The 22,489-nt window shown below is 36.5% G+C and overlaps 1 protein-coding gene across 1 annotated transcript in view; it reads right to left on the bottom strand.

The window, feature by feature from the left end:
• The window catches only part of DENND5B (DENN domain containing 5B), a 219,489-nt gene that overhangs the window by 19,035 nt on the left and 177,965 nt on the right, over positions 1–22,489 (bottom strand). Inside the window, exons 13-16 of the mRNA XM_036759004.1 lie at positions 6,443–6,571; positions 5,491–5,612; positions 2,710–2,855; positions 1,401–1,519 (exon numbers count right to left, since the gene is read on the bottom strand). Of these exons, the coding sequence (XP_036614899.1) occupies positions 1,401–1,519; positions 2,710–2,855; positions 5,491–5,612; positions 6,443–6,571 (516 nt within the window). The remainder of the gene's footprint in view (positions 1–1,400; positions 1,520–2,709; positions 2,856–5,490; positions 5,613–6,442; positions 6,572–22,489) is intronic.

Genomic DNA, 22,489 nt, shown 5'->3' on the forward strand with positions numbered 1-22,489 from the left:
CAGAATAAAATTAGACTAAAATATTTGTATTCACTTCCATATTATACATTTGGGAGGAGATCTGTGGCAGTAGAAAAAAGCACTCGATTAGTATAACCACATATTCAGTCTTCCCTTTAAGTAGTATACAAATATTGACTACCTAAACTGGGTTATTGAGATTCTTGAGCCAGCAGTCAGTATTCCTGTAAGGGTAAGAGCTTTTGAATCAACGTACAAGAGCAGAAGTTAACATTCAGCGAGTTGGAGGACATTTGGGGAGGCAGCCTACACTGGAACTATTGAATAGGAGCTAGGGGATATTTGGACTGATCATTAAAAGCAGATGTTAATGTAGCTAGAACTTCCCTTGCTTACTGCTCTATCTGTTGGACAGACTGAGCCTAGGGAGAAGTGTGGTATAATAGTTTTTGCCCCAGGAACTGGGGATTATTGATGTGCTTTACAAGTGATGTCCCTTTCCCCTGCTGTTTATCTTTGTTTCTAAATAGTGGGAACTACACTCCTAAGTAGGTCTGTTGTAACTTTTGATTTAATGTGTATCTTTAAAAGCACTTTCCTTTATGTTAAAATAAATCCATGATCAGTCTGTATATACTTGTTTAATATTGGGAAAGGGATAATAGTAGAAGCCAGTGGGTAGCAGAAAAAAATACACAGAAGTTAAATATTAGGATTTTCCAAACTAGGGCCTCTGAGATTTTATGATTTTATTAATAACTTTTTGTCTTATATAAACACTTTCAACCTAGCAGAAAAAGTGTCCAAGTAGATTTGGGACCATTTTGGTCCTGGACTAAAATGAACATATTGTTGTGGTCAAGTGTGGCTGTTCAGATCATGGAAGCATCAGGTAAGACTGCAACATTCAGTGAGAAAGGGGATGGGAGAGAGGGAGTGATCCAAGTAAGAGAGGGTTATGCTCTTGAGCTGACCTAGTGGGAAAAGAAGGGGTAAAAAAAGTGAGCACCTGCCCAGCTCTGCTCAACAGTGATACCTGCTCATTATAAACAAGTTTAGAAAATCTTAGTTCTAATCCCAGCTTTGTCACCACCTTGGTGTTATAAGCCACTGAATTTATCCGGGTCTCAGCTGCCCCAAATGTCAAATAAAAGGATTAGACTACATTATCGTTAAGGTCACTTTATTCCAAAAGTTTATGTTTCTGTGATCCTAAACTCACTCTGCTTTTTTGATCACTGGTTTACCATTTTTACAGTATGTAAGTAAAAGAAATGTTTGAAAAAGGTGTAACCTAATTAACATAACAAAGTTTATCAAGACGAAAAAGATCTCAAATCCATCTTATCTAAATCTCTGTTTTCATGCTGCCATCTTGGCTCTGCCCCCCATCTTATCTGAATCTCAAAGGTCTATCATTTCTCAGATTAGTTACTTACTTGTATGTGTGTCCTGTGATTTCATTTCTGACCATGACACAATCCACAAGCCACTTGGCCAACAGCCCTGAGTTATCGTGACCAATTTGAACAGTGGTCAGTTTTCCCAGATTCTGGCACTGTGGAGGAAAATAAGAGGTTACTCAAAAACTGTTGGTCTTTGGTGGTTCTCTGATTTATCTGTTTAACTTGGATTCACTTTCAGATACAAAGAGGTCAGGTTAAACAACAGTAGACCTAACATTCCACAGGGTCTAGTATTTTTCTGTTTTTGATTAAACAGATGAGGAACAGGACTGACTTTCACCCTATTTTATCATAATTCTTTGAAACAGATTTTATAGAATCAGTATAAGAGAATGATAATAAGAATAAAGAAAATGACTGTCAATAAGATTCAGCCCTTTAAAATTATTCTTTTGGAAGGTCATTGACTCCTATTGATTAAGAGGTAGTTAGGGATTCAGAAATGAGTTTTCAAGGCAGATGCTTTTAAATAGTCTGATGTATCTGTATCTGAGAACTGTCATCTATGAAGTTACAATAATTTTCTAAACTTTCCCTTCATACTGAAGACTCATTCCCTGAGCAAAAAAAGTAATTAACAGCCTCTTCTACTTCCTTTGCATTCTTTTCTAGAGCATATTTTATAGTTTCCTAAGTGGCAATCTCTGGCTATGTAATACTATGCTGTTCTCAGTTACTAGAAATTATTAATGAAGTTCTTAAGAATAATTGTTTTACTGGAGTAGACATTTCTTTTCCCAAGATCTATTGGGTTACTGAGGTAGAATGGTCAAGTTTAAGACCATTACAGTCCTGGGAAGAGATGCAAATATTCTTTCCATCCTCTATGGAGGTAAACCTGGACACTACCTTCCATAGCTCTGTTGTATCTGTGCTAAGACCCATGAGTCAAAAAATTGGGCTCAGTGGCATTGATCAACTTTACAAGGAATGATATAAGGATTAACTATAAAAAATAGCTGGAAAACATCCTATAGAAGAAAATAAAAACAGGTCTGGGTCTCATCTACCTTGCCCACCTGCTAGAATTATACCAATATGTATTCAAGTGAAACAGATTTTGATCTCCTCAAATTAGAGGTCCCGATTTCTGAAAAGTAGAAGGCATTGGTATAATGGTTGTCTATAATAGTGAGATCTGAATTCAGGTTCACCCAATTTCAAAAAAGGATCCTGAATTCCTGAGTGTTCCTTTACATTTCTTTCAGGAAAATAAGTAAATTAAGTATCTCATCCTTGAAGCATTAGATCCTATACAAAGAGTGGGATTAACTGAACCCACCTCAAAGGTCATTTCAAGGAGATTTTTAGGAATCTGCATCACTCCTGTATCTCCTAGTTCACCTGACACACAGATCCATGGGTTTGAAGTGATGATTGCATTGCTTAACTTCTTAATTGGGATGATCACTGACCGGTAAGGAATCACTGAAGAGAAAACAATAAAGTTAATAGAAATCATAGATATAAAATCTCATCCTACAACATCTATGAGATTTTCAAGTATGAAAAATGTCAGATGTCTTGAACACAGGATTTCCTTTTCCATGGTCATGGTCAAGACTGCCTATGTGAAAAGGTGAAGTTGCAAACACTTCAAGAACACACACACACACACAGTACAACATAAATAAATGTAGCCATAAAACTGTTGGTTGAGAACACCAAACACTTACACTCTAAAACCAATCACAGGCACCAGGAGTTCCTTTAGATGGTAACATGGACAACCATACATTTATATGACTCTATTGATTAACTTAGTTCAAAAAGCTATTATAGATTTCCCTTTTAATAGCCAAAGTCTTATGTGGAGAAAGGTATCATTACTCCTTTCTCCCTGATTTTCTCTGGCAATAAAGTATTAGGACTGGATTATTTACACAGCTTATTTACATGTCATAATGATCAATAAAACAGTAGTATCTTCATTCTAGGTCTTAATGTCCATCTAAGGGGATATATGTAAAAAGGAGCAGTAGGTTCTATCCAGCCCTGAATCTAAGAGTTAGACTAGTTCTACTGAAATTGGCCACGTTTAATTGCACCTGAGGTCTATTCAAAGAACGTAGCACTAGGGGGTCACCATCCTATGACAAAGAATACTTGAAAAAACTTTAAATCAAATTTAAAAGTCATAGGGCAATACAAAAACCATCAATTTGGATATCACTCTTTATTTAAAAGTGTGTGAGAAGGTAAAATTAATGGGAACATTCACAAACATAAAAAACAAAGACTAATCAGTAATATACTGTTTTAGTAGATTGGTTTTGTGTGTGCATATGTGTGTGTGTTTGTTTTTGAGTACCCTTAGGATATTTTTCTTATTATTATTAATAAGACTAATAGTACCTAGCATTTACACAGCACCTACTACGCGCGAGGCATTGTGCTAAGTGCTTCACAAATATCTCACTTTTTTTCTCATAAAACACTGGGGGGTAGGTGCTCTTATTATCCTCATTTTACAGTTGAGGAAACAGATAAATAGAAATTAAACAACTTGTCAGGTCATATAGCTAGTAAGTATTTGAGGCTGCATTTGAACTCACATCTTCCCGACTGCAGGCTGAGAACTCTATCCACTGTGCCATCTAGCTGTCTCTATCTGCTTGTCATTTATGAGATCGAGAGGCCTTTCTTATAAAGCTTGCTTAGAGAATGAAAAGATCCCCAAATTTACTGGATGAGAGCAGTGCCCATATCCAAACTTATGTTTAACTCTTTATTTTATGTAAAAGATCCTTTCTATAGTGAACTACTGATGTTCCCTGAAAGAAAAAAAAAAGGCTTAGGGAAAGGAAGGCACCAGTAAAAACTCAGGGTTTGATGGCTCAAGTGATGATGAGATAGAAATGTCCCTGGAAACTAAAGATGGCAGAAACTGGGTGCTTGCTTCTCTTTTCATTCCTTGAATTAATCGGAATTAAAAGTGCTATCAGGTATATGGATACAATCAATCAACAAGCATTTATTAAGTACCTACAATGTGCCAAACAGTGTGCTAAATGCTGGGGATACAAAGGGAAAAAAATGAAATAGTTCCTGCCTTTAAAGAGTTTACATTCCACTGGGGAAGATGGCACATACATAGTAGATATATACAAAGTAAATACAAAGTAAATTTTTGTAGAGGAAGGTGGGCACTAATGGTATGAGTTCAGAGAGAAGGTATATGAGCAAAGTTTTGAAGAAAACAAAGGATTCTAAGAGGAAGAGTTGCATTCCACTCACAGGGGGCAGTTTGTATCTTTCCAGTCTTCTTATGCCTTACTCCCTCCTACAAAGGTAATGAAGGCCAATGGAATTGTGAAAAGTAAAAATGACTCTCTAAAACTGTCAGTAATCCATAGATAATTGTAGGATGCTCTCACACAATAAGATTCTCAGAGTTCATTTATTTCAACTTTCTTATTTTTTTTACTTACAGAAAGATCCCACGTTATCAGCTTTAGTTATTTAAATTTACATTCTAAAAGGATGCCTTTAATACTCCTCATGGCCCACTTTAATTCCTTTTGTTATAAAAACATATCATAGGACCTTATGGTAACAATTTAGTACAGCTATGTGACTTTCCCTAGTGACATTTAGCAGTCTTGGTTTAGAGATATTGGGTACTGGGATACAGGATGACCCAGAGTAAGGATGAGTACTTCATAATAAGTACTTTTTAATACTTGTGAAAACTAATAATCAGCAATAGTCATACCATTAACAAACAAATTACCTAAAAAATAGTTTGTTATTCATTATGCAGTAAACTCTTATCAGATATTCCATTAATTAAAATCATCTCTAAATAGGCACTTCAGCATTTATGCTCATAAAGAGGACCTTGAGATAAGATATTGAGGTGCTTACTATTGAGTGAAATATATAGTGTAAGCTTTTGAAAACTGGCAATCCATAATATATACAATATATATTATAACAAAATAAGTGATGAGCCTGAATATTCCATTTCCACTACACTCCAGATTATGTAGATCACACTAAGATATGCCTCAGTTTCCAAAATATTACCAATTATTTTGGTCATTCAGCTTTCTAAACTCACTGATTGTGGTGAATACACTAGTGAAACAGAAGTAATCCACAGCATTGAGGGAAAGGAGGTGGTACAGGAACTGTTCTCTTTCTTCTTCACAGCGCAGGAAAGCATAACGCTTATAAAGTTTCCTGTCAAATATTAAGACAAGAACATTACTTGAGGAGACTGACTACCATGATTTAAAACCTACTAAAAATTCTTATATTAAATATACCTTTGCTTCAGATTTTAGATAGCAATATATAAAGTAAATACAAGGATTGATGTTGGGATAATAGACTTCAAGACTTGGAACTACATAAGTGTGCAATGAGCTAGTTCACATTTTTAGTCTCCCAAATGGGATCTGCTATGTTGGAACTAAGATACATCTCAAAGTATTCCAGGAGGTAAATGATCACAGGAGTGTGATCTTTAAACAAAGGAGTGTGCGGATACAATATGATTTCAAAGCATGTTTAAAGTACATTCAATTCTTTAGTGCATACCCCATCATAGTGTGTATCCTTACACCCATTTCTAACAACTGGGCATCATCTCAGGAAGATATATTCACTTTAGGTTTTTTTGACAAATTAAAAGGCAGAACATTAATGGTTAATATACCTAAGTATAATGAATGTGACGGCCTTCCCCAGGACCATTTTCCTGTAGGTAACCACTCTTCAGAGGGCCTCTACTACCTTTACTTGCTCCTCATCAGCTTACCATAGCTTCTGGCCAGCAATGAGCAGGCTCGGTGTGCACAGAATGCATCTGGTCCTAAGGCTGTTAGCTAATTGCCCAAGTGTGTGTACAGTGTATGTGTGTGTGTGTATGTGTGTGTGTGGATGCACATGTTCATACACATGCATGGGATGGGTACAGTGAATGAGCTAGTTTTTATAATTTCACTAATTTGTTTTTCAAACATGCAGGTCACAGCAAAAGAGAACTCTTGAGAGAAAACTGCTCTTACTTAGTTAGTGGTTGGTTAGAAACCAGCTGCTTGAGATGTTGAGACAACAGCTTCTTTTCAAGAGATAATCTTATCCATGCCCGAGCTCGACCCACATCAGTCTTGATTTCACTCATATTCTGAATGTGTCTGAAGATGAGTGGCAAAAACAAAATGACGTAGATTTATGAGTATCACTTTAAACTGATAAAGAACCAAAGTGATATGACATTTGACATTCCAATGTTCTTTTATACACAGAAGATACATGGTGACATAAAATTCATGTTCGTTAAATTTTAAAAAGTGTCAGTCAGGTTTTACAAGGCAAGTACTCTGATAACATCAGAAAATTTAACATTCAGTTTACTTTTTCAGAATAGCGCCCTTCCTTGTTTCAGGTTTAACCTATGCAATCTTATGTTATGAACTTGAACAAAACACTCATCAGTTCTGTTAGATAGGAAATCACGCTATTATTGCTATGTAGTTATTCTTTCCACTCAAAAAAACAACAAGCTAATCTGTATGTAGCTTTACCATATTGATTAAATACCTTTTGCCAATTCAATTTGAAAGGGTTATACTTTTCCATATTGGCTGTGAGAATGCATGAAATTATAAACCACACAGCAGCGAATAGTACTAAAGATAGCAATGAAAAGTTTTATAAAATTTTGAAAGATTTTTAACTAAGAAAATTGTGTTGTCATTTAAATTGTCACCCAATCTGGAATCACAGGTCTACTAAGAATTCAAAGCTATGTCCTGTAGGACTGAACTGACTTTCCAAATAATTTTTTCTCCTACAAGAAAACAAATTAGAGACTGGAAGGGCACTGAGCAAACTATAACCCTAATAAAAGGGGAGTCACCATGCTGACTTTGTTTTTCTTTACCTTTTTACTTTTCTTAATTTTCAGAATGACTCCTACTAGATGTGAGATTGGCAAGAACATGGAGTACGCAATCTTCAGATCCATCCTTCCAAATCTCTTCCCAGTACCATAACCCTATACATATCAGACCCTCCTATACATTATTCTCTAACTCATGGTCCTGAGACTTTCATAGAGTTTGTGCAAAACTATTAACCTTGAAAGCTGATATCTGATCAAATATCTTGGAGGAATGAGAATCAAGCATTCTATCTCAGTCCCTTTATAAACTTCCAGGAATGGCATATAAATTAGTCTGTTGTCATTTTTGTGGGGCTATATCCTTTCTGAGCTAAAAACTATAATAGACAACCACATATGAAAAAACCAATTGATATCAATAAAGGCATTTGATAAACATACATCCTCATGAAGGATAGTAGAAAACTCAAGCAGCCAAAGCCCCGGAAGCCTCTGAAATAGCAGAAGTATTTTTCTAGCTATGACCCCTGTAGAAACATCAATGCTGTTGACAGTAAATAATCAAGGCAAAAGGAATCCACATTCACTCAATGTACTAAAGTATTATACAAATGGGTTCTTAACTGAGGGAGGGGTTGAGTTTGTCAGTGAACATTAAAAAAAGTTATTTTTTCATAAGTGCATTTCAATATCATTGGTTTCCTTCCAATCTTATGTATTTTATGCATTTTAAAATATTATTCTGTAGCTTTGGGATATCCTAGCCCAGAGATGATAAAGGGGTCAGAGAACTAACTGGTCAGTAAGAAATTATAGGGGAACTTTGCTGACATTGGGTGTAGGGCTTGACACTGTTTGGCAACTCTGTTGTCCATATTCAGTTCTGAGTTACAGTTTCAGAGTGGAGAGGAGCACATGTAGTGAGTAACAAGGGAGCAGGGGCCCCATTGAGGTCCCAAGGCAGAGAGGAAGACTAGTGCTTGTGACTGTAGGAGAGCAGAGAATGTAGTAATGGTCTCAGGGCCTCTTGGCCCTGTTAGCTCCTGTGGTTGCAGGGGAGCAAGGACACTTCCTAGGTAAAGACAAGAGCACAGATGAAGAGACCAGTGACCACACCTCTCCCTGGATTCCCTAGGAAGCACTAAACTTGCAGACCCCCAGAACTAGCTCTGAAAACAGCAGCATGAAAACCTTGAAGCTTGGGACAATGTCTCCCTACTGCCAAGTGAATAGAGTCCAACTCTAACTAAGTTCAAAGTCAAGAAATAAGCTGTAAAAATGAGCAAACAACCACAACAAAAGAACTTGACCATACAGAGCTACTATAGTGGCAGGGAAGGCCAATAAAAAAATTCAGAAGAAGAAAACATGAAAATGGCTACAAACAAAGCCTCAAAGAAAAGTGTGATTTGGACAGAAGCTCAACAAGAATTCCTGGAAGAGTCAAAGAGATATAAGTGGTGGAGGAAAAATTAGGAAAAGTGAGTAATGCAAAAAAAATGCAATGAAAAAGAGACTAACTTGGTAAAAGAGGTACAAAAATACTGAAGAAAATAAACAGAATTGGCAAAATGATAAGAGGCACAAAAACTGACTGAAGAACTCCTTAAAAAACAGAATAGCCCAAATGGAAAAAGAGGTACAAAAGCTCACTGAAGAAAATAATTCCTTAAAAATTAGAATGCGGCAACTGGAAGCTAATGATTCCATGAGACATCAGGAAACAATAAAATAAAGTCAAAAGAATGAAAAATACAAGAAAATGTGGATAAAAAGAAAAACAAGTAACTTGGAAAATAGTCGGAGGAGAGATGATTTAAGAATTGCTGGATCTCTCTTTCTTACCTGTTCATTTTTTTTTAGATCATCCCACATATCAACTCACACTCGTGCCTTCTGTCTATGCAGATATGTAGACTCCTTCTAACTGCCATAATAATGATAAAGTTCTTGGGAGTTACATTTATCATCTTCCACATAGGAATGTAAACAGTTTAATCTTATTGATTTCCTTATGATGATTTCTTTCATGTTTACCTTTTTATGCTTCTCTAGAGTTGTTTTTGAATGTCATGTTTTCTATTGAGCTCTGGTCTTTTCATCAGGAATGCTTGAAAGTCATTGATTTCATAAAATATCAATGTTCCCCCTGATGGATTACGCTCAGGTTTTCAGGATAGATTATTTTTTGATTGTAATACTAGCTCCTTTGCCTTCTAGAATGTCATATTCCAAGTCCGCCTCTCTTTTAATGTGGAAACTACTAAACTTTGTGTTATCTTGACTGTGGTTCCTTTATATTTGAAGTGTTTCTTTCTGGCTGATTGCAATATTTTCTCCTTGTCCTGGGAGCTCTGGAATTTGGCTACAATATTCCTGGAAATTTTCATTTTGAAATCTCTTTCGGGAGGTGATTAGTGAATTTTTTCAATTTTTATTTTACCCTCTGGACCTAAGATATCACTTTTCATTTGTAATTCTTGAAATACCTAGGCTCTTTTTTTCATGACTTTCAAGTAGTCCAGTAATTCTTTTTTTCTTTTTTAAAATAAGTTTTATTCATTTTTTGTTTTATTTTAAGTTCTGAACTGTATCCCTCCCTCTCTCCCTACTCTGCACTAGAGAAGGCAACCATTTGACACAGTTGTATAAATATACATAAAAACCGTACTGTGGATATTTCTGTTTATCAGTTCTTTCTCTGGAAGTGGATAGCATCTTCCTTCTTAGTCATCTATAATTGATTTGATTATTTATAGTAAATAGGTTGTTCACAATTATTCTTTGAACAATATTGCTATTACTGTCTGCAACATCCTCTTGGTTCTGCTCATTTCACTTTTCATTATTTCATGCAAGTCTTTCCATGTTTCTCTAAAATCAACCACATCATCATTTCTTCACATTCCATTTTTTCATTCTTTTGGTTCTGTTTCATAATTTCTTGATTTCTCATAAAGTCACTAGCTCCCACTTGCTCCATTCTAATATTTAAAGCAGTATTTTCTTCAGTGGTTTTTTGGACCTCCTTTTCCATTTGGCTAATTCTGCCTTTTAAGGCATTCTTCTCCTCATAGGCTTTTTGGAGCTCTTTTGACATTTAGGTTAGTCTATTTTTTAAGGTGTTATTTTCTTTAGTATTTTTTGGGTCTCCTTTAACAAACTGTTCACTCATTTTTCATGATTTTCTTGCATCACTCTCATTTCTCTTCCCAATTTTTCCTCTGTTTTCTTACTTGAGTTTCCAAATCCTTTCTAAGCTCTTCCATGGCCTGAGACCAATTCATATTTTTCTTGGAAGCTTTTGATGTAGGCTCTTTGACTTTGTTGACTTCTTCTGGCTGTATGTTTTGATCTTCTTTGTCACCAAAGTAAGATTCTATAGTCTGGGTCCCTTTACACTTCCAGCTCATTTTCCCAACCAATTATTTGACTTTTGAGCTCTTTGTCAGAATATGATTGCTTTCAGAGTGGAGAATGCTCTGTTGAAAGCTTCAGGGGTTTTGCAGTGCTGTTTTCAGAGTTACTTCTATTCTGAGGTAGTATGACACTCCTCTCCTGGCCTATGTTCTGGTCTGTGAGTGCAAGTACTCCTTTCTGCCATGTAACTACTAGGAGGACTCCCTCTCCACAGACACCACAAGCTCTACCACACCAGTGCTCCTCTTTCCCCAAGGACCACCAAACAGGACTGAGACCCAGATCCAAGCAGGGCAAAGCAAGAGAACCCTACCTCAGCACCAGCAAAGAGATCCTTGCACTCCTATTCTGATCAGCCGCTTAATTCCTCCCACTCACTGTGGGTGTGGAGCTCAGGAAGCAGCCACTGCTGCTGCAGCTACCTCCGCCACCCCAGGGCTGGGGCTGAACCCTGCACTTCTCTCATCCAGATCCAACAGTTTTCCCGCTGATCTGCTATGTTGTCTTTGGTGTTTATGCATTGAGAAGTCAGGAAACTGCCACAGCTCAGTGATTCAGGACCATGAGGCCTGCTCCACCCATTCTGCTCCAACCTGGTCTGTCCAAGAGCAGCACATGCTGGGCTGAGCTCCGGTCCCAGCACGATGTGATAGACCCTTCCCAGCGACCATCCAGGCTGTCTTAGTCTGGAGACTTGTTTCAGTCGGTCTCTTTGTGGGTTCTGCAGCTCTAGAATTTGTTTAGAGTCATTTTTTACAGATGTTGGGAGGGATTTGTGGGAGAGCTCAAGTGAGTCCCAGTTTTCACATCGCCATCTTGGCTCCGCTCCCCTACAATCTCACTTTAAACATACATATGTCATTCACTTAGTTCAGGGGGAAAAGTTAGCACCCTGAACTTCAGAAAAAACACAAACAGAAATTACAAGCAGAAATTATATAAACAGAGCAAATAACACAAATTAGCAGACAGAGCTTCTGTCTGTCCATAGCAATACATACATAGTAACCAGAGAGAAAAACACCAACATCTGGATTTTCAAAACTGGGAGGGCTCCTTAACGGCTACCCAGAGTCTCATTTGGCTGAACCAAAGGAACACTCTTCTGATGAGTGAACCCCAAAGCAAAATGCTAACCTCAGAGTATGTATGTATGTATATATATATATATATATATATATATATATACATATATATATGTATATATATATATATATGCACATATATATATATGTATACACACACACACACACACACACACACACACACGCTTCTTCAGGGTCAGAGTGTGTCACAACCATGTTACTCAAACTCATGTGACTTAAGCAGGTCATCAAAGCCTCTTGATTAATCAAAGACTCTTGCTTCAAACAAAGGCTCAATTAAAGGCACTTGATTACCTTAGTGTGGAGAAGGAGAAGAACTGGAACTCCAAAAGAAAAAAGAGCCAAACGAAAAGTCCCACTTTGCTTGTCATTACAATGACTAATATAGAAATACATTTCGCATGATTTCACATGCATAATGGGTATCATATTGGTTGCCTTCTCAGTGGCAGGGGAGGCAGTGGGAGGGTAGGAGACAATTTGGAACTCAAAAATTTTTTAAAAAAAATATTATTCTGAGAAGGGGTCCATAGGCTTCACCAGACTTCCAAAGGGATTCACAACACAAAAAATATTAAGAGAGCCTGGTAGAAAAGAAATAGTCAGTGATGCAGGAATGAAGAATTGTTTGCAACTTTTGATGATTATGAAATCTATTCACTTACTTCCACTCTTTAATCCACTTGTATTTCTGATCTGTAAAACAGGGCTGAGAAAGTACATCCCCCAAAGCTCGCTCTACCTCAAAATTTACATTGAGCACTCACTATGTACCAGGCATTGTGCTTAGTGAAGGAGAAGACAAAGACAAACACTAAAAAGTCGAATAACCCTCCTTTACATTGCTTTTATATTCTATTAAGGGGAATCAACATGTACAGAGATAAATATAAAACAGATAAACAAATTTCATTTAGGGGGCCAGGATAGGCTATGATATGAAGTAGCAATTCAGCAAAGGTGAAGAGGGAGTATATTCTGGGCCTGAAACAAGGCAGAGATGAGAGATGGAATTTCATATATGGGGAACAGCAAAGAAGGCCAGTTTGAAACATAGAGAGAATAGCAACATGAAATAAGCCAGAAAAAAGTAGGCAGAGTCAGATTATGAAAGACTTTTTAAATGTCACAGTTCTTCCTCAGAACTACGAAATTCCAAATCTGGCTTGAAGATATTAAAAAAAGGATGCTAATGCTATGAAAAAACAAAACAAAACATTTCCCTATCCCTTAATGTCAACTTTGGTAACATATTCTGGATGCTCTAATCATGATCTCTTGAGGTTACTCTTTCCCACTGGAACTGAAAGCTTCTATTCTCATTGCCAGGACTGGCTGATTTTCTTCACCCTGAGATACACTGGGGTATCACTGAGCTAAGATTAACCCATAACACCAAAACTACCCTTTAATATTCCCCCTGGACTCCTGTGACTCTTCTGACACTTGGATCATACTGTCTGACTAGGATATACCAATTTCTCTTCTCTTATCTCTTTAATTTTGGGCTTCTAGAGAAATTTGTATTTTATCCTAGAAATATGAGGGAGTTGGAGTCATTATCCTTTAAAAACAGTAATATGAGGTTTATCAAGATTTGCATGTGACCTTTTCCTGAAATTCTTTGACTTTTTTTTCCTACCCTTGACCTACTTAATTTTATCTTAGTCTTGGACTTTAGTTGCATATGCACCTAAATTATGGGGGTGGGAGGGAAAGTATAAGAACTTGTACATTTAATAAAACAAATCTTCTATGGCCTTCTATATTTAAAGAAAATATGAAAGTCTGAATTATCTAATGCTAAACCTATCCAATAGACAGCTCTTTGAGGTCTTAATTTGTATTATCATTACAGAAACAGGAGAAGTCAGTGTGCAACATCACCTTAAGACCACAAGGATGGGATTACTGGGAACTTAAAAAGGGAACTTTTGTATTCTAAATAGGCACCTTTCTCATCTGTGAAGACAGATAGTGAAGCATGAGCATTAATCTTAGAACAAAGTACAATAATTATTAGAGACCTAATTTTCCCCCAGCTTTTAATATTTTAAAGAACTGACAGACCCAATCAAACCCAAGTAGAAAGTCAGTCAAGATACAAAAGGATATTTTTACCTGAAAACAGGTAAAAATACTAGCAAAAACATAATAAATTCACAGTAATTCATTTCAGACAAGGGGAAAAAATGTGACTGCCATGTAATAGGAAAAAAATCATCTAGACAGGAGGGCAGAGAAGACCTAAGAGGAGGAAACTAACAGAAAGAACAGGATCAAATGATCCCAACCCTTCTCTAGCAAGAAAGAACTGGATACACTGTATTTATTCTGAGCACCTCAATCATGGAAAATTCAATGAGAAAAATAGAAAAGAATACATAAACATTAACAAAATGATAATGAGAAGGAATCTGGTGATTTATGACAGAAGATTAAGTGGTAAGTATAAAGATTTTGGCTAAAGTACGAATTTAAGAAAGAATAATGGTCCATAAATATTTGAAAGCCATGAACAACACTCTGGAAAAAGGAGCTATTTATGTATTGCATCGTGGAGAAATGATAAACGAAGGAAAACTGAGGCTGAATGATTAGAAAAATTCCATAAGATGTAATCATGGAATATTTTCTTAAGAACTGGAGTCAGGGGCAGAGCCAAGATGGCAGCTGGAAAGCAGGGATTTGTGTGAGCTCCACCCCAGGACCCTCTAAAAACCTATAAAAATGGCTCTCAACAAATTCTAGAGCTACAGAACCCACGGAATAGCAGAGAGAAGCAGGGCTCCAGCCCGGGACAGCCTGGATGGTCACAGAGCCTAGCCTGGGCTGTGCCAGGACCAACCAGACTGGGAGCTGGGCAGAACAGGCCCTAGCACCCTGAATCAGTGAGCTGTGGCAGTTACCAGACTTCTCAACCCACAAACACCAAAGACAACAGAGAAGGTTAGTAGGAAAAGCTGCAGGGATAGAGTGAAAGGAGTTTGTGGTTTGGCCACTGCCCTGGGGGCAGTGGAGGTGGTGCAGCTCTGAGGACAGAACTACAGCTGCAATTGTTTCTGGCCCCAGGCCCACCTGGTGGGAGGAATTAAGTGGAGGATCAGAGCAGGAGTGCAGAGCCTGCTTAAGATCTGAGTCCAGTCAAGGTTGGCAGTTCTTGGGGGAGGAGGAGCACTGGTGTGGCAGAGCTTGCTGTGTAGAAATAGCTCTGAAAACAACAGCACAACCCATCAAGCTTGGGACAAAGTACTCAATACTCTACAAGCAGTCAAACCCCGATGAAAAACTCAAGGGTCAAATAGTTGGCTGGGAACATGGCCAGGCAGTGAAAATGGACTCAGATTCAGAATCTTTGGAATCTTTCTTTGGTGACAAGACCAAAACATACATCCAGAAGAAGTCAACAGTCAAAGAACCTACATCAAAGCCTCCAAGAAAAACATGAACTGGCCTCAGGCCATGGAAGAGCTCAAAAAGGATTTGGAAAAGCAAGTTAGAGAAGTAGAGGAAAAATTGGGAAGAGAACTGAGAGTGATGTGGGAAAACCATGAAAAACAAGTCAATGACTTGCTAAAGGACACCCAAAAAATACTGAAGTAAACAACACCTTAAAAAATAGACTAACTGAAATGGCAAAAGAGCTCCAAAAAGCCAATGAGAGGAAGAATGCCTTGAAAGGTAGAATTAGCCAAATGGAAAAGGAGGTCCAAAGGATCACTGAAGAAAATACTATCTTAAAAATTAGATTGGAGCAAGTGGAAGCTAGTGACTTTATGAGAAATCAAGATATTATAAAACAGAACCAAAGGAATGAAAAAATAGATGACAAAGCGAACTATCTCATTGGAAAACCACTGACCTGGAAAATAGATTCAGGAGAGATAATTTAAAAATTATTGGACTACCTGAAAGTCATTATCAAAAAAAAGAGCCTAGATATCATCTTTCAAGAAATTATCAAGGAGAACTGCCTTCATATCCTAGAGCCAGAGGGTAAAATAGAAATTGAAAGAATCCAAAGATCACCTCCAGAAAAAGATCCCCAAAAGAAAACTCCTAGGAATGTTGCTGCCAAATTCCAGAGCTTCCAGATCAAGGAGAAAATACTGCAAGCATCCAGCAAGAAACACTTTGAGTACTGTGGAAACACAATCAGAATAACCCAAGATCTAGCAGTTTCTACATTAAGGGATTGAAGGGCTTGGAATATGATATTCTGAAGGTCAATGGAGCTAGGATTAAAACCAAGAATCACCTACCCAGCAAAACTGAGTATAATGCTCCAAGGCAAAATATGGATTTTCAATAAAATAGAGGACTTTCAAGCTTTCTCAGTAAAAAGACCAGAGCTGAATAGAAAATTTGACTTTTAAACACAAGAATCAAGAGAAGCATGAAAAGGTAATTAAGAAAGAGAAATCATAAGAGACTTACTAAAGTTGAACTGTTTTGTTTACATTCCTACATGGAAAGATGATGTGTATAATTCATGAGACCTCAGTATTAGGGTAGCTGAAGGGGATATACATACATAGAGAGACAGAGGGCACAGGGTGATTTGAATATGAAGGGATGATATTTAAAAAAATAAATGAAGGGATGAGAGAGGAATATATTGAGAGAGGGAGAAAGGGAGAGATAGAATGGGGTGAATTATCTCACATAAAAGTGGCAAGAAAAAGCAGTTCTGTTGGGAGGGAAGCGGGGGCAGGTGAGGGGGAATGAGTCAATCTTGCTCTCATCAGATTTGACCTGAGGAGGGAATACTATACACACTCAATTGGGTATCTTACCCCACAGGAAAGAAGGAGGAAGGAGATAAAAAGGGGTGACAGAAGAAGGGAGGGCAGATAGGGGGAGGAGGTAATCAAAAGCAAACACTTTTCAAAAGGGACAGGGTCAAGGGAGAAAATTGAATAAAGGGGGATAGGATAGGAAGGAGCAAAATATAGTTAGCCTTTCACAACATGAGTATTGTGGAAGGGTTTTACGTAGTGATACACATGTAGCCTATGTTGAATTGCTTGCCTTCTTAGGGAGGGTGGGTGGGGAGGGAAGAGGGGAGAGAATTTGGAGCTCAAATTTTAAAAGTAGATATTAAAAAAAAATTTTTGCACGCAATTAGGAAATAAGATATATAGGCAATGAGGCATAGAAATCTATCTTGCCCTACAAGAAAGTAAGGAAAAAGGGGATGGGGGGAGTGGGGTGACAGAAGGGAGGGTTGACTGGGGCATGGGGCAATCAGAATACATGCCATCTTGAAGTGGGGGGAGGGTAGAAATGGGGAGAAAATTTGTAATTCAAACTCTTGTGAAAATTAATGCTGAAAACTAAAAATATTAAATAAATAAGTAACAAAGAAAAAAAAAAGAATTGAAGTCACATATTACACAGGTATTAGGGCTACTAGATAGTAGCCCTGTTTGTCTCAGTTCCTTATTTGTAAAATTAGCTGGAGAAGAAAATGGCAAACCACTCCTGTATCTTTACCATGAAAAGCTCAAAAGGGGTCACAAAGAGTTGGATACAACTGAAAGGACTGAACAATAACAATTACATGGGTATTAAGAAATTAGACTCCATTAACATAATGTGAGGAATAAATATGCACTGAGAGTGAACTACAAACAGCCTTGTAACATAAGAAGGTTTTTTATTATAGTACAAACAAATACAATGTTTTTACTCTAAATCCTGATGCTGACATGAATCTCATCATTTTTTCCTCCAAAGACTTTTATTATCATCACACTTCACCTATAGTCATATCTTCAGTTTTTGAACAGAAGAGTTGTCCAAAAACTAGAGACAGAAAACCTGTCAAAAGCTCCCAAAGGGAAAGAAAGCAGTTACATCAATCCTACAAGCCAATGAATTTGATGTCAATTCCTAGTAAAATTCCAAAATAGATGATTAAAATTTTATTGAAAAAGGAGACAGTAATCACTAAGACACAGAGACAGTTAATTAAGAATAAGTCATGCCACATAAAAACAAAATTAGTTTACTGGGAAAAAAATCTTTGTATCAAATCTCTCTGATCAGGGTTTGTTATCTAGGATACGTAGAAAGAAACAGGTAAACCACTTCATGATCTCATCAGCTCCCATGAGCTAAATGACCATTTTTATGCAGATGATTGCTAGGTCTATATATCCAGTTCTAAACTCTCTTCTGAATCATGTATCACTGAGTCATGTATCACTAACTGCAACTTCCTTTTGGACATGTCATACTAGATGTCTCATAGGTATCTTAGACTCAACATGTCCCAAACAGAACTCATTCTTTTCCCTCAAAGATTTCATTCTTCCCAACTTTCCTATTACTCTTGAGGGTACCATCACCCTCTGTCACCTAGGTTTACAACCTCAGTGTCATCATTTTGGTCACAGTTTCCCCCCTTAATTATCTAGTTAAAATACTGCCCCCGCCCCCACCAACATGCTAGATACAAACATATACACATATTATCTCTTGAGGTGAACATGTACTGTACATGTACATGTATACCCAGGGTGTCCAAAAGTCTTAGTGTAGTGTTAAGACTTCTAGGACATTTTGTATGAATCTCAATGAAGCAGGAGGGTGGGTATAGTATTTGGACACACACACACACACACACACACACACACACACACACAATGAAGCTAAAGAGCCAGTCTCAAAGACAAGAAAACCTGCGTTTAAGTCCTGTCTCTAACATATTGGCTATGTGATCCTGGACTCCACCTCTCTATGTTCTAGACAACTTTGTAAGATTACAAATAGCAGAAAATGTGCTAAACTGCATTGGCAGAGTGAATTTCCTAAACCATATATCTATCTTATCTAGATATACATATTCATATACACATAATTATTTATATGTACATGGAATAGGTGCTAGACCTATGATTTCTTTAAAAATGAAAAAAATACACGCATGTGTATATATATATGTACATCTGTTTTCTCATCTGTCCCTCCCAGTGTCCTCCCCAACCCCAACTGAACAGTAATCCCCTTCCCCATGCCTCTGCCTAAAAAATACTCACAATAAAATATATACATAGTCTAGTAAGACAAATCTCTACACTAGCCATGCCCAAAATGTGTGTCTTTCTCTGCATTTTGTTCATCACCTCTCGGATAGGAAGTGAGTACAGTGTTTCATTATCAATTTGCTGGATTTGTGTTTTATCATTGAATTGACTGAATTTCTAAAGTCTTTCAAAATTTTTTTTCATGTCATTGTTGTCACTGTATAAATTGTTCTTCTGGTTCGGTTCACTAAATTCTGTTCAAGTTACAGTTCAAAAAGTTCTTCCCTGTGTCTTCATAAATTGACCATTTCATCATTTATTATGACGTAACAACATTCCATTATATTCATATGCCAGAAAGTGTTCAGCAATCCCCAATGGGGGATAGCTCCATAGTTTCCAGTTTTGGGCTAGTATGAAAATAGCTGGTATAAATATTTTTATACACATAGGTCTTTTCTTTTTTCTTTTTCATTTTTTCATTAGCCATATCAATTTTCTATTATTATTTTTAGTCCTATAAAATATTCCCTTGGTAGTTTGATTCATACAGCACTGAATAAGTAAACTAATTTAGGTAGTAGTCATTCTTATTATACTGATTCAACCTACCATCAACAAATACTATTTTATATAGTCCCTGCGTTTATCTTGGTATAGAGATACTCTCAAATATTTTATAACTTTTCTAGTCATTTTGAACGTAATGTCTTTTTCTAGTTCTTCTTCCTGGTTTTTGTTGGCAATACACAAGAATGCTAATGATTTATGTGTATTTATTTTATATCCTGCAACTTTGCTGAAATTAAGAACCATGTCAATTAATTGGTCAACTCTTTAGGATTCTCCAGTTCACTATCAAATCATCCTCAAAAAGTTAAAATTTTGCTTTCTTTTTGCTTATGTTTATTTCCTCAGTTATTTTTTCTTATTTTTTTTTGTTCTATGTAGCATTTTTAGCACTAACCTAAGTAACAGTGATGGTAATGGACATCTTTGCTTTACCCTGATCTTATTGGAAAGGCCTCAAACTTTTCTCCATTGTATATAATGTTTGCTAAAATTATGAAAATTCCATTTATTCCTATAACTTTTGAATTTTTAATAGAAGCACATGCTGGTTTATATCAAAGGACATTTCAACATCTATTGATTATATGGCTTTAAAATTCAAATTATTAAATATGATTTATTATATTTATATTCTTCCTTATGTTGAACAAACCCTGCATTCCTGGTATGAACACAACCTAGCCATACTGTCTAATATATTGTTGTAGCACACTTGCAATATCTTTTTTAAAAAAATGGTAAGATTTACATGAACTTACAATGATACAAAGTGAGTGAACAGAACTAGGAGAATATTATACACAGTAACAACAATATTGTATGATAATCAATTGTGAGTGACATAGCTATTCTCAGCAATACAATGCTCTATGACAATTCTGAATGATTCATGATGAAAAATGCTATCTATCTCCAGAGAAAGTACTGATGGACTCTGTATGCAGATAGAAGCATCCTTTTTTAAACTTTCTTTATTTTTCTTGTGTTTTTGGTCTGTGTTTTATTTTTCATTTATTTTTTCCTGCTATTTGAATTGTTCTTTATTTCTTTTTTTTAAATTTCTTTTTTATTTTTAGTTTACAACACTCAGTTCCACAAGTTTTTGAGCTTTAAATTTTCTCCCCCTCCACCACTCCTCCCTTCCCCCGCAAGACAACTACAATCCAATATAGGTTCTACATATACCTTCACATTAAACTTATTCTCACAATAGTGAAATCGTAAAGAAGAGTTATAATCAAGGAACCATGAGAAAGAAGAAACAAAACCAAAAAAGAAAAAAAAGGAAAAAAAAAGAGAGAGCAAATAGTTTGCTTCAATTCGCATTCAGATTCCGAAATTCTTTCTCTGGATGTGGATAGTTTTTTCCATCATGAGTCTTTTGGAGCTGTCTTAGAACCTTGCATTGCTGAGAAGAGCCTAGTCTATCAAAGTTAGTCACCACAGATACCATGTGTCTGTAATCATATATAATGTTCTCCTGGTTCTGCTCCCCTTACTCAGCATCAGATCACGTAAGTCTTCCCAGGTTATTATGAAGTCCGACTGTTCATTTCTTATAGCATAATAGTATTCCATTGCATTCATATACCACAACTTGTTTAACCATTCCTCAATTGATGGGCATACCCTTGATTTCCAATTCTTTGTTACCACAAAAAGAACTGCTATTTTTGTACATATGGGTCCTTTTCCCACTTGTGTGATCTCTTTGGGATACAGCCCTAGAAGTGGTATTGTTGGGCCAAAGGGTATGCACATTTTTATAGCCTTTTGGGCATAGTTCCAAATTGCTCTCCAGAATGGCTGGATCAGTTCACAACTCCACCAACAATGCAATAGTGTTCCAATTTTCCCACATCTTCTCCAGCATTTATAATTTTCCTGTTTTGTCATCTTAGCCAATCTGACAGGAGAGATATGGTACCAAAGAGTTGTTTGATTTGCATTTCTCTAATCAATAGTGATTTAGAGCATTTTTTCATATAACTATAGATATCTTTAATTTCTTCCTCTGAAAACTGTCTGTTCATATCCTTTGACTATTTATCAATTGGGGAATGACTTGTATGCTTATAAATTTGACTAGGTTCTCTGTCTATTTTAGAGATGAGGTCTTTATCAGAGACACTGGTTGTAAAAATTCTTTCCTAATTTTCTGTTTCCCTCCTAATCTTAGTTGTATTGGCTTTGTACAAAAACTTTTGAATTTAACCTAATCAAAATTATCCATTTGGCATTTTGTAATGCTCTCTATCTCTTGTTTGGTCATAAATTCTTCCCTTCTCCATAAATCTGACAGGTAAACTATTTTATGCTCTCCCAAACTGCTTGTAGTATCAGCCTTTATATCTAGATCATGCACCCATTTTGACTTTATTTTGGTATATGGAGTAAGATATTGGTCTATGCCCAGTTTCTGCTATACTATTTTCCAGTTTTCCCAGCAGTTTTTGTGAAATAGTGAGTTCATATCACAGAAGTTGGACTCTTTGGGTTAATCAAAGAGTAGATTTAATATAGTCATTGACTGCTGCATCTTGTGTACCTAACCTATTCCACTGATCCACCACTCTATTTCTCAGCCAGTACCAAGTAGTTTTGATGATTGCTGCTTTATAATACAGTTTAATATCTGGTATGGCTAGGCCACCTTCCCTAGCATTTCTTTTCATTAATTCCCTTGATATTCTGGACCTTTTGTTCTTCCAGAGGAATTTTGTTATTATTTTACCTAGCTATATAAAATAATTTTTGGTAGTTTGATTGGTATGGCACTGTGTTCTTTTTTAAAACACAACTAATATGGAAATAAGTTTTGCACGACTGCACATGTATAACCTATATCAAATTGAATGCCTTCTTGATAACGGGGAAGGGGAGAGACAGAGGGAGAGAATTTTGCACTTAAAATTTTTAAAAATGTTAAAAAATGCTTACATATAATTGCAAAAAAATCAAAAGCATCTTAAAAACTTTAGCATCAGTGCTCATTAGGGATGTTGCCACTGGTTATTTTTTCCTTTGTTCTCTCCCTCATAAAGTTATCAAGATCATATATTCTATTATAGGAAGAAA

The sequence above is a fragment of the Trichosurus vulpecula genome, chromosome 5 (assembly GCF_011100635.1).
Source record: "Trichosurus vulpecula isolate mTriVul1 chromosome 5, mTriVul1.pri, whole genome shotgun sequence".
Classification (NCBI taxonomy): domain Eukaryota; kingdom Metazoa; phylum Chordata; class Mammalia; order Diprotodontia; family Phalangeridae; genus Trichosurus; species Trichosurus vulpecula.